Raw genomic sequence first — 12,919 nt, 5'->3', positions numbered from 1 at the left:
AAACAAACAACAACAAGACAGGAGAAACAAACAACAACAAATAGACAGGAGAAACAAATCAACAACAAGACAAGAAAAACAAACAACAACAAAAAATACAGGAGAAACAAACAACAGCAAAAAGACAGGAGAAACAAACAACAACAAAAAGACAGGAGAAACAAACAACAAGAAGACAGGAGAAACAAACAACAACAAAAAGACAGGAGAAACAAACATCAATAAAAAGACAGGAGAAACAAACAACAACAAAAAGACAGGAGAAACAAACAACAAGAAGACAGGAGAAACAAACAACAAGAAGACAGGAGAAACAAACAACAACAAAAAGACAGGAGAAACAAACAACAACAAAAGACAGGAGAAACAAACAACAACAAGACAGGAGAAACAAACAACAACAAGAAGACAGGAGAAACAAACAACAACAAGAAGACAGGTGAAACAAACAACAACAAAAAGGTGGGGAAACAAACAACAACCAAAAGACAGGAGAATCAAACAACAGCAACAAGACAGGATAAACAAACAACAACAAAAAGACAGCAGAAACAAACAACAACAAGAAGACAAGAGAAACAAACAACAACAAAAAGACAGAAGAAACAAACAACAACAACAAGACAGGAGAAACAAACAACAACAAAAAGACAGAAGAAACAAACAACAACAAAAAGACAGAAGAAACAAACAACAACAAAGACAGGAGAAACAAACAACAACAACAACAAAGACAGGTGAAACAAGTGTCAGAGCAGGTTTTAGTAAGTTAACTTTGTCTAGCCCCTGAGGTGTAGACAAAATGTTAGATGTTTAGCTTATATATGACTATAAGCTAAACAGCACTTCTGACCACTTCAACAATGCCGGCAGTATTTGAAGCTTATGTTGCAAGTTTGTAACTAGTCTAGGGAGAGGAGACTGCTTCCATGCTAAGATGTCTGTGGTTCCATGCTAAGATGTCTGTGGATCCATGCTAAGATGTCTGTGGTTCCATGGTAAGAGGTCTGTGGTTCCATGCTAAGAGGTCTGTGGTTCCGTGCTAAGAGGTATGTGGTTCCATTGTAAAAGATCTGTGGTTCCATGCTAAGAGGTCTGTGGTTCCATGCTAAGAGGTCTGTGGTTCCGTGCTAAGAGGTATGTGGTTCCATTGTAAAAGATCTGTGGTTCCATGCTAAGAGGTCTGTGGTTCCATGCTAAGAGGTCTGTGGTTCCGTGCTAAGAGGTATGTGGTTCCGTGCTAAGAGGTCTGTGGTTCCGTGCTAAGAGGTATGTGGTTCCGTGCTAAGACGTCTGTGGTTCCGTGCTAAGAGGTATGTGGTTCCATGCTAAGAGGTCTGTGGTTCCGTGCTAAGAGGTATGTGGTTCCGTGCTAAGACGTCTGTGGTTCCGTGCTAAGACGTCTGTGGTTCCATGCTAAGACGTCTGTGGTTCCATGGTAAGAGGTCTGTAGTTTTAGGGCATCCAAATTGCAACTGTTGTGGTTGTGTTGGTTTTGATGAACCCATTTCAGACAATACAGACAATGTCTAGCAAGATTACTGTGTATGTGTGAGTAGGAAACGGAGTGTTTCAGATTGAGAGAGAGAGGGAGGAACCGAGAAGGTTTCAGAGTGAGAGAGGGAGGGAGGAACAGTGAGGGTTTTAGAGTGAGAGAGGGAGGGAGGAACAGTGAGGGTTTTAGAGTGAGAGAGGGAGGGAGAAACAGAGAGGGTTTTAGAGTGAGAGAGGGAGGGAGGAACAGTGAGGGTTTTAGAGTGAGAGAGGGAGGGAGAAACAGAGAGGGTTTTAGAGTGAGAGAGGGATGGAGAAACAGAGAGGGTTTTAGAGTGAGAGAGGGAGGGAGAAACAGAGAGGGTTTTAGAGTGAGAGAGGGAGGGAGAAACAGAGAGGGTTTTAGAGTGAGAGAGGGAGGGAGAAACAGAGAGGGTTTTAGAGTGAGAGAGGGAGGGAGAAACAGAGAGGGTTTTAGAGTGAGAGAGGGAGGGAGAAACAGAAAGGATTTTAGAGTGAGAGAGGGAGGGAGAAACAGAAAGGATTTTAGAGTGAGAGCGAGAGGGAGCAGGGAGTTTTTCCTAGCCACTGTGCTTCTACACCTGCATTGCTAGGGGTTTGGGGTTTTAGGCCGGGTTTCTGTACAGCACTTTGTGACATCAGCTGATTATAAATAAATTTGATTGATTGATTGAAATTTGATTGAGTAATAGAGAGGGTTTCAGAGTGAGAGAATGAGTAATAGAGAGAATTTCCGAGTGAGAGAGGGAGGGGGTAATAGAGAGGGTTTCACAGTGAGAGAAGGAGTAACAGAGAGGGTTTCAGAGTGAGAGAAGGAGTAACAGAGAGGGTTTCAGAGTGAGAGAAGGAGTAACAGAGAGGGTTTCAGAGTGAGAGAGGGAGGGAGGGAGGGAGTAATAGAGAGGGTTTCAGAGTGAGAGAGAGAGGGAGAAACAGTGAGGGTTTTAGAGTGAGAGGAGTAACAGAGAGGGTTTCAGAGTGAGAGAAGGAGTAACAGAGAGGGTTTCAGAGTGAGAGAAGGAGTAATAGGGAGAGTTTCAGAGTGAGAGAAGGAGTAACAGAGAGGGTTTCAGAGTGAGAGAAGGAGTAACAGAGAGGGTTTCAGAGTGAGAGAAGGAGTAACAGAGAGGGTTTCAGAGTGAGAGAAGGAGTAACAGAGAGGGTTTCAGAGTGAGAGAGGGAGTAACAGAGAGGGTTTCAGAGTGAGAAGAATGGAGTAATAGAGAGGGTTTCAGAGTGAGAAGAATGGAGTAATAGAGAGGGTTTCAGAGTGAGAGAGGGAGTAACAGAGAGGGTTTCAGAGTGAGAAGAATGGAGTAACAGAGAGGGTTTCAGAGTGAGAGAGGGAGTAACAGAGAGGGTTTCAGAGAGAGAAGAATGGAGTAATAGGGAGAGTTTCAGAGTGAGAGAAGGATGGAGTAATAGAGAGGGTTTCAGAGTGAGAGAAGGAGTAACAGAGAGGGTTTCAGAGTGAGAGAAGGATGGAGTAATAGAGAGGGTTTCAGAGTGAGAGAAGGGGTAATAGGGAGAGTTTCAGAGTGAGAGAAGGATGGAGTAATAGAGAGGGTTTCAGAGTGAGAGAAGGAGTAACAGAGAGGGTTTCAGAGTGAGAGAGGGAGGGAGAAACAGAGAGTTTCAGAGAGAGAGAGGGAGGGAGAAACAGACAGGGTTTCAGAGTGAGAAAGAGAGGGAGTAATAGAGGGATTCAGAGTGAGAGAAGGGGGGAGTAACAGTGAGGGTTTCAGAGTGAGATAGGGAAGGAAAAACAGAGAGGGTTTCAGAGTGAGATAGGGAGGGAGAAACAGTGAGGGTTTCAGAGTGAGAGTGGGAGGGAGAAACAGTGAGGGTTTCAGAGTTAGAGAGGGAGGGAGTAACAGATAGGGTTTCAGAGTGAGAGAGGAAGGGAGAAACAGTGAGGGTTTCAGAGTGAGAAAGAGAGGGAGAAACAGTGAGGGTTTCAGAGTGAGAGAGGGAGGGAGTAACAGACAGGGTTTCAGAGTGAGAGAGGGAGTGAGAAACAGCGAGGTATTGATATTGCTATGAGAGAAGACAGAGGGAGAGAGACCATATATGTAAAGTATGTCCATATGTGAGTATTTGAGAGACGGGTGATGCATGTGTCTGTGTGAGACAGAGAGAGGAGTGAGAGAAGGTATATCCTCTGGCCCTTGGAGAGTGAGCGTGAGGCTGAATGGGAGCCAGGAAAAGGGGAAGGGCCTCGCGTCAGCCAACAAAAACAGCTGCCTGAGAGTACGCAGGAAAACAGTGTCTGGTAGATTATAGGGAGAGGGGGACAGGGAGAGAGAGGACAGGAGAGAGAGAGAGCGCCAGGGCTCACATCTCTATATGGGTTGCGTCCTGACTGCGGAGCCTTGCTGTGGGGAGGAAGCAGAGCCTGTGCCCGTGGTGAGAGGGTCCCTGACGCGCCGAGGTCCAGAGAGGTCCAACAACGGCAGGATGAGGCTGACGAAGGTGAGTCTCTGGGTGGGCTTATCTTCGGGGCCACAGCTGGTCCAATACAACAGAGCTGGGTTTTAGGACCCTTTCACATCCTGCTTTATATTTGCATATTTTCATAAAGGAATATGTATGTGTTTGGTCTGTGTATATGAGTGTGCTTGTTACTTTGAGTTGTGTCTGGTGTCTGTGCCCATGTTTGGGTGCAGGTTTTGAATTGCAGTGGGGGTTGGGGGTTGGGGGGGGGGGCTCCCCCATAACAAATCAGGGCTCCCTTATCAGAATAGAAATGGTCAAAGATATGGACGTTGGGCAACCCCAAGAGTCCATGTATAATTGGAACCCTGATTGGTTACATTGGTGTTATTGTAAATCCCCATGGTCACAACACATACTATCCAGCGTGGGAATGCTTAGCCCCCTGGACGCCGTCAGGCTATTGCATCCAGCTGACTGGTCAGAAAGGGAACTGGAGTCTACTGTCAGAATGGGTTATTCTCTTCTCATGTCATTACTAATCTATCACAGAGCTAATCTACAGTACTGGCCTTCTCATGTCATTACTAATCTATCACAGAGCTAATCTACATTACTGGCCTTCTCATGTTATTACTAATCTATCACAGAGATAATCTAAACCACCGTGCTTCTACACCTGTATTACTTGCTGTTTGGGGTTTTAGGCTGGGTTTCTGTACAGCACTTTGAGATATCAGCTGATGTAAGAAGGGCTATATAAATACATTTGATTTGATTTGATCTACAGTACTGGCCCACTTCTCATGTTATTACTAATCTATCACAGAGCTAATCTACATACAGTACTGGCCCACTTCCCATGTCATTACTAATCTATCACAGAGCTAATCTAGATACAGTACTGGCCTACTTCTCATGTTATTACTAATCTATCACAGAGCTAATCTACAGTACTGGCCTTCTCATGTTATTACTAATCTATCACAGAGCTAATCTACAGTACTGGCCTTCTCATGTTATTACTAATCTATCACAGAGCTAATCTACAGTACTGGCCTTCTCATGTTATTACTAATCTATCACAGAGCTAATCTACAGTACTGGCCTTCTCATGTTGTTACTAATCTATCACAGAGCTAATCTACAGTACTGGCCTTCTCATGTTATTACTAATCTATCACAGAGCTAATCTACAGTACTGGCCTTCTCATGTTGTTACTAATCTATCACAGAGCTAATCTACAGTACTGGCCTTCTCATGTTATTACTAATCTATAACAGAGCTAATCTACAGTACTGGCCTTCTCATGTTATTACTAATCTATCACAGAGCTAATCTACATACACTACTGGCCTACTTCTGATCTGAGAACTTTATTTCATTTTGACTGGTTTGGCTGCAGCTGTTAATGTAAAACATTTTTACATGAAGAGATAAGGATGGAAGATATCTTATTTACTTTTTATACAATTTACAATAATGTCCTTCTGGGGATTCCTGCTTCCCTGTTTGGTAAAATGGGTGCCAAAGACAATGCTTTGCGTTCCTCTGACTAGGTGTTGCTGACACCTGTCAGATCTTATGACGCCTGGATAGGTATTTAACCTATCAGCTAACCACATCATATGTAATAGCAATCTTTCAGTTGATGACACAGTTGATGACGTGACACGCAACCATTGGTTGATGCATGCAGCTTCTGACCAGGGGACTGCGACCAAGGTACTTGTTCTACTGGTCATTGTTTTTCAGCCTCACAGGTCATGTGGTACGAGTCATGATGCGTCACTACTCTGTTATGCTGGCTGTTATCTACAGTACATCCGGTGAGTGGGCTGGCTGTGTTGTTATCATAGAGAAGCTCCATTTAATGGCTAATAGAATTAAATGACTTGTTAGGCAAAAGAAAACACAATTTGCTGTAGTCGAATGTACAACAGGGATCATAGCCAGAGGGGTAATTTCTGCTTGGCAAATGAATCTATCTTGATATGATTCTCACTCTCTTTCAAAGCCTATCTTGATCTCCGGAGAACATTGTGATATTTTCCTATGATCCCTTCATCCTAAACCAGAGCTGGGCAGCTCTCCCTCTCCAGAGTTGTGAAGATTAGAGTACAACAACACTACAGTTTTATATCATAGATGACCAGATATCCCTCTGGTTGTACCTGTTACTTTGGTTTACAGATGTACCACACAGCGGTTCTTCAGGCTCAGATTACTCATCCATTCAATGGTCACAAGAAAAATTGTTAAGAATTCCTTGAAGACCAACGATGCTTTAACCAGTACTGCGTCATGGCAACCATATTCCACAGGCATTTTCTAAATACCCAACACAGGAATGAGCATTGGCGGGTCAAGGGTAAAAATAGCCTGTACGACCAGATACTCTTACACAGACACAAATACACGTAAACACAACGATCCACTAACACACACAACCACAAACTCAATCACATGGAGACAAACACTGACAACCCACACCATCCTGTTATCTGTGGTCAAACTCCAGGAAGCTTTGACTAGACTGGATTGGTTTGGAACTATAACCTGTCCAAAACTTTGAGCAGTATTTGAGGAATGTGTGTATGGGGCAGAGTATGAGATGAAAGTAGAGACCTTTCCTTTCTCTAAATCCTGCCACCCCAACAAATCTCTGATCCACCAATAAAAAAAATAACAGAATCCCCCCAAAATAATATTTTATTTTCTTCTCAAATAATTTCTTGACGTCTATCCAAAAGAGTGTTTTGAAAGAGTAGGACGTGTTCTGGGAATGAGCTGGAACTTGGCAGGAAAGGTAGGCAGGGCACGTAAAGTAAGTGGGAAATGATTCAGCATTTTATTCATCTCTCATGTAGGATAAATGTAAATATTCCCAAAATATATACATCCCCACAGAGGACCTCTCAGACAAGCTCTATTTTCTCACGTGCGTTTGTAATTATCGTGTCTTTCTCCTTCTCTCACTCTCTTCCCCCTCTCATTCTGTCTGTCTTTCTCTCTTTCTCTGCCTCGCTCTCTCTCTCTCTGTCTGTACAGCTGTAACTTATCAACCTTTGGCTTAGTGCTGTCGAACACAATCATTCCTCAAGCATTACAGCTCCCCTCTCCCCCACCTCATTTCCTCTTTGCCAATGTTCCCACTCTCTAAACCTTTCTCATTTACCTCTACGTTGCTCCATGCCTTCCCCTGTTCCCCCAAGTGCTACGCTCTGTGAACTTAAGCCAACACAAAGTTGATGTCTATCTTATTTTAGAGGTATCATTCTATCTGTTCCATGTTGATGAGGATCTGTCTGGCTCACTGGGACTCCATTTCTCAGTATCTCTGCACAGTTAAAGATGTAATGGTGGGAGGCAGTTCTGCCTGATCTGTTATTATACAGGCTTAGCTGACCTCCTATTTGAGGTTCAAAGCTGTTGGCCCTCCCTCTCGTATTAGCCTCTGTCCTTGTATCTTTCTTTGTAAATAAATATACATGTCCATCCTCATGTCTATGTGTATTGGAGGATGTGACAAGTATATTTGTGCTACGGCCAATTCAACAGCTGTAATCAAATCCCTCCTCCCTCCTCCATCCCCCAACCCTACCCCCCACTCTTCAAGCTCAAGTCCCAGATTCCCAGCATCCTGTCAGCTGGAGGAGGTACCCCTATATTTTGTTAAACTCTCTTGTGGCCTGCCTGCTCCTCCCCTCTCTCACCCTGTCTCCCCTTCTCCCCCTCTCCCCTCCAAGGTCCAACAGAAAAAAAAGTTACAGACAAATAAACGTCCCCGGTCCCTCCGTTTTAATACAAGAGGAAATTCCATGGCGTTTAGGCATTTTTTAAAGACTGGCCTGGATGTGTTGTTCTGGGATTCCTACGAGTTACACTCAAATTGTGCATGCAGTCACTAGAGTCATGTTTCTGTGAGAATGTGTTTACTCTCCTATTGACAAATAGTTATAAATAATGTCATTATGAATAGTTTTGCATGTATGGCATGATTATGGAAATGGAACAGATACATGGGTTGGCAAATAGCACAGATTATTGGTATTTATCACTATTCTCTTGAGCATTATGGTAATAAATAGTTTAATCTTGGCTTCTGATTGGCTGGGTAGAAGTATCGACATATTGCTTCCACCTATCCAATCCTCTCAGATCGACAGACATGGCTGGGGAATCGGGGTTAGGAGTCATTTTGGAACTCACGATACCACCTCTGGATTGAGTGAAAATGTGTTACGCCACAACACTGACGCACTTGCTAACTTGTTGCACTTCTGTGTTTCCCCCACATGGTGTAGCTCTTGTGCTAATGGTAACATGGAAATAGTTTGACACCTGAAGTAAATTGTCCACCCAGGTGAGTTTAGTACAAAAAAATGGGAGGAGGGGGGGTCTTTAGACTCCCCTCTCATTGCATTATGCCCATGTCTTAAAGTGTTTGTGTGTGTGTGTGTGTGTGTGTGTGTGTGTGTGTGTGTGTGTGTGTGTGTGTGTGTGTGTGTGTGTGTGTGTGTGTGTGTGTGTGTAATAGTAAATAGTAAACAAACAAAAATTTGACGACCTGGGGACATGTTGTTAGTCCCCACTAGGTCAAATGCTATTTCTATGGGGTTTAAGATTAAGGTTAGAATTGGTGTTAGGGTTAGAATTAGGTTTAGGGTTAGGGTTAGGAGCTAGGGATAGGGTTAGGGTTAAGGTTAAGGTTAGGTTTTTGGGTTAAGGTTAGGGTTAGGGTAAGACTACGGGTTAGGGTTAGGTTTAGGGTTAGGAGGTTAGGGAAAATTGGATTTTGAATGGGACTGAATTGTGTGTGTCCACAAAGTTAGCTGTACAAGACTGTGTGTGTGTGTGTTTGTGTGTGTGTGTGCATGCGTTTCTTTGTGCATGCGTGTCTGTGTGTGTGTGTCTGTGTCTGTCAGTGTCTGAGAAGGAGAGAGAGAGGCCTTTTGGGGAGCAGTGGCGGTTCTAGACCATTTCAACTGGGGGGGCCAAGCTGGGGCCAGTTGTACTGTTAGAGGGGCCAGTTACATTAGACGTTATTGTTGTCATATCGTTTTCTTCACTGCATTGCAGGCATTAGCAATCAAAAGACCATGTTCATAATCATCATCGTTGCCACTGTCTAATAACGGATGTAAAAAAATAATGATAGCAAAAATGAGTTATGTAAAAATTATTTCATACTCCACATTTAGGGGGGCCACAAGGGGGTCCAAAATTGTTGTCACAGGGGCACTGCCCCCCCCCCCCCCCCCCCCCAGATCCGCTAGTGCTGGGGAGATTGTGTCTGGAGAGTATTTACACGTTTGGATCTATAATTATTCTACCAAAGCTACCACCAACAACAACAGAAAACTCATGCTGGTTAATGTGTAATGCTGCAGAACATTTTGACTTTCCCCCAAAATTACATATGTAATTCCCAATCCTGGCCAATCCTGGGGAAATATTTTAACTCTCCCCTCCCAGATCTGACCAATCACAGAGTGGGATTCTGGTAATACAATTCCACAATTGCCTTTCCTTTAATGTCTCCACCCATAACCACAGAGCAGAACGAGACCAAATGAAAGAAGATACATTTCAGTCACAAAATATGTTTTGAGGACTTTTTGGGAATGTAAGAGAAGTTTTTAACTAAAGTCGAAGACTTAAAAGAAAAAGAAATGAACAAGGTAAGAAAATAATTGGAAAGTCATTATTATTATTGAAATGTACTTGTTTGTTGTATGCCTACTATGCATAGGTTCGTTATGGAATCAAAGCGTTACATTGGGGTGTGTGTGGGGGGGGAGTGCGCAAGCATCCTGTATCTGACAGTATATTCACCTCATTCAGTTGCGCAATCTGCGCGTCCCATCACCTTTCAAAATGTTATCATGCTGATATAACAAATAGCTTATAGTTGTTTGTCTAATGTTCTTGTGTTGTTTGATTTTTATACACTTTTTCTTTACATGTTTTGCGCCATTAGATAAGTTGATTTGTCATCTTTCCAAACTCAAACTCTTTACGCGGCTCTAGCTTGTTATTTGACAATACCCCACTAGTCGAAAGGGAACGTTCCATTGTATCACCAGCACATCGGACATAAGGTCATTTGTCCGACTGAATGATATGTTCGAGACTCTTCCACAGGATAATTATCATCTGGCAAACTATACTAAAGTGAAATTCCTCCTAGCGCAGATTACAAATAATGTGGTTTTGCTATGAGATTAAGGTCGTCATAGTCTCAGTGTAGTCTAGTATATTTGCCCAATGACCGTATATTCCGATATAATTGCGCGGTATTCATGCAGAGCTGATAGATACAACTACAACTAAGTGGTAAAATGATCATATGGCTCCACGCGCACCCTCCCCTCCCTGTCTCTCCAACTCCAAGGTGTTCTGTGTTTATTACTGCGTCATAACAATTTCCCATCCTTTACCAATAGCATACATTTTCTGAAAGTGTATGCTAATCGCCTTAAAGACGTGTGTGTGTGTGTGTGTGTGTGTGTGTGTGTGTGTGCATGTGTGTTATTTTAAAGACAAATTCAATTTGAAATAAACAGGCAGCGATGGTAAGCCAGGTAGTGTGTGTGCACGCTTTTGTGCACGTGCTGTGTGTGAGTGTGTGTTTGTCCTATGTTGTGGAGGGGGCATTGGTATTACCAGATGAGTAAGAGGATGCTGCAAACAATGGCTTGACCAATATAGTGTGTGTGTGTGTGTGTGTGTGTGTGTGTGTGTGTGTGTGTGTGTGTGTGTGTGTGTGTGTGTGTGTGTGTGTGTGTGTGTGTGTGTGTGTGTGTGTGTGTGTGTGTGTGTGTGTGTGTGTGTGTGCGTGCGTGACGAGGGGAGACGTAGATGTGTGCTTTACGTATCATCCAATCAATCTCCTCCGATATCATGTTCCCATGTCAAAAGTTCCTTCCTCGCGGTCTCAACATGTGTATTAATAACATGAGGGAAACCACAGTGGAAAAGTAACACGATAACATTGTCCAATCTTTGCTTTGGTGGTTATAACAGTGTTAGGCCTACTGCTAAAAGACTGTCTACTGCAGTGACCTGCACATGTCATTTACCAGTAGCTGGTAGGGCCCAGTTCCAGCAGCAGTGTTGTGGTTCAGACTCAGAGGGAGAAAGGAGCAGAGACACATTAGAACCATCCCAAGGCCCGTATTTATAAAGCATCTCAGCGTAGGTCTATTATCAGTTTTGCCTTTGAGATCATAATGATTAAGATTACAGTGGGCGGGGTTGAGCTGATCCTAGATCAGCATTCCTACCCTGAGATATATGGATATGGCCCCTGAGCAGTAGGTTCAGGATGGGGATGGTAAGTAGTCTTGGATATCCCAGAACATCATAAGCTAGTTCTGGGGAGGATGTTGTCTTCTCTCTGACATTTCAAAAGGATGAGAAAAAACATTTCTGGGGAGGAGGGTCCTCTTCAAACAGACAACTCTCCCAACAAATCACATGGTGAAAACAGGGAGAGAGCTACACAGGAAGTGTGTCGTGGCGCAACACTGACCTCACCACAGGAACAAGCTCTCCGTTCCCTCTGCTGCCTGTCCCACCCTTCTGAGAACCACTGTCCTCCTGAGACACACTGTCCTTCTGAAACACACTGGCCTTCTGAGACACACTGTCCTTCTGAAACACACTGGCCTTCTGAGACTCATTGTCCTTCTGAGACTCATTGTCCTTCTGAGACACACTGTCCTTCTGAGACTCACTCTCCTTCTTTCTGAGACTTACTGTCCTTCTGAGACACACTGTCCTTCTGAGACTCACTGTCCTCCTGAGACTCACTGTCCTTCTGAGACACACTGTCCTTCTGAGACTCATTGTCCTTCTGAGACACACTGTCCTTCTGAGACTCACTCTCCTTCTTTCTGAGACTCACTGTCCTTCTGAGACTCACTCTCCTTCTTTCTGAGACTCACTGTCCTTCTGAGACACACTGTCCTTCTGAGACTCACTCTCCTTTCTGAGACTCACTGTCCTTCTGAGACACACTGTCTTTCTGAGACTCATTGTCCTTCTGAGACTCATTGTCCTTCTGAGACACACTGTCCTTCTGAGACACACGGTCCTTCTGAGACTCACTCTCCTTTCTGAGACTCACTGTCCTTCTGAGACACACTGTCTTTCTGAGACTCATTGTCCTTCTGAGACTCATTGTCCTTCTGAGACTCACTGTCCTTCTGAGACACACTGTCCTTCTGAGACTCACTATCCTTTCTGAGACACACTGTCCGTCTGAGACACACTGTCTTTCTGAGACTCATTGTCCTTCTGAGACTCATTGTCCTTCTGAGACACACTGTCCTTCTGAGACTCATTGTCCTTCTGAGACACACTGTCCTTCTGAGACTCACTCTCCTTCTTTCTGAGACTCATTGTCCTTCTGAGACTCACTGTCCTTCTGAGACTCACTGTCCTTCTGAGACTCACTCTCCTTCTTTCTGAGACTCACTGTCCTTCTGAGACACACTGTCCTCCTGAGACTCACTCTCCTTCTGAGACACACTGTCCTTCTGAGACACACTGTCCTTCTGAGACACACTGTCCTTCTGAAACACACTGGCCTTCTGAGACTCACTGTCCTTCTGAGACTCATTGTCCTTCTGAGACTCATTGTCCTTCTGAGACTCACTGTCCTTCTGAGACACACTGTCCTTCTGAGACTCACTCTCCTTCTTTCTGAGACTCACTGTCCTTCTGAGACTCACTCTCCTTCTTTCTGAGACTCACTGTCCTTCTGAGACACACTGTCCTTCTGAGACTCACTATCCTTTCTGAGACTCACTGTCCGTCTGAGACACACTGTCTTTCTGAGACTCCTTGTCCTTCTGAGACTCATTGTCCTTCTGAGACACACTGTCCTTCTGAGACTCATTGTCCTTCTGAGACACACTGTCCTTCTGAGACTCACTCTCCTTCTTTCTGAGACTCATTGTC

The 12,919-nt window shown here is 44.0% G+C and overlaps 1 protein-coding gene across 1 annotated transcript in view; it reads left to right on the top strand.

The window, feature by feature from the left end:
• Positions 1-3,722: 3,722 nt before the first annotated feature.
• LOC115165413 (tensin-2) overlaps positions 3,723-12,919 on the top strand; it is a gene marked incomplete in the record, with an annotated part of 48,424 nt that continues 39,227 nt past the window's right edge. The window contains 1 exon segment of the mRNA XM_029718497.1: positions 3,723-3,964. Coding sequence (XP_029574357.1) covers positions 3,862-3,964 — 103 coding nt within the window.

Source organism: Salmo trutta, chromosome 28, assembly GCF_901001165.1.
Source record: "Salmo trutta chromosome 28, fSalTru1.1, whole genome shotgun sequence".
Classification (NCBI taxonomy): Eukaryota; Metazoa; Chordata; class Actinopteri; order Salmoniformes; family Salmonidae; genus Salmo; species Salmo trutta.
This window is presented reverse-complemented; position numbering and strand designations above follow the sequence as displayed.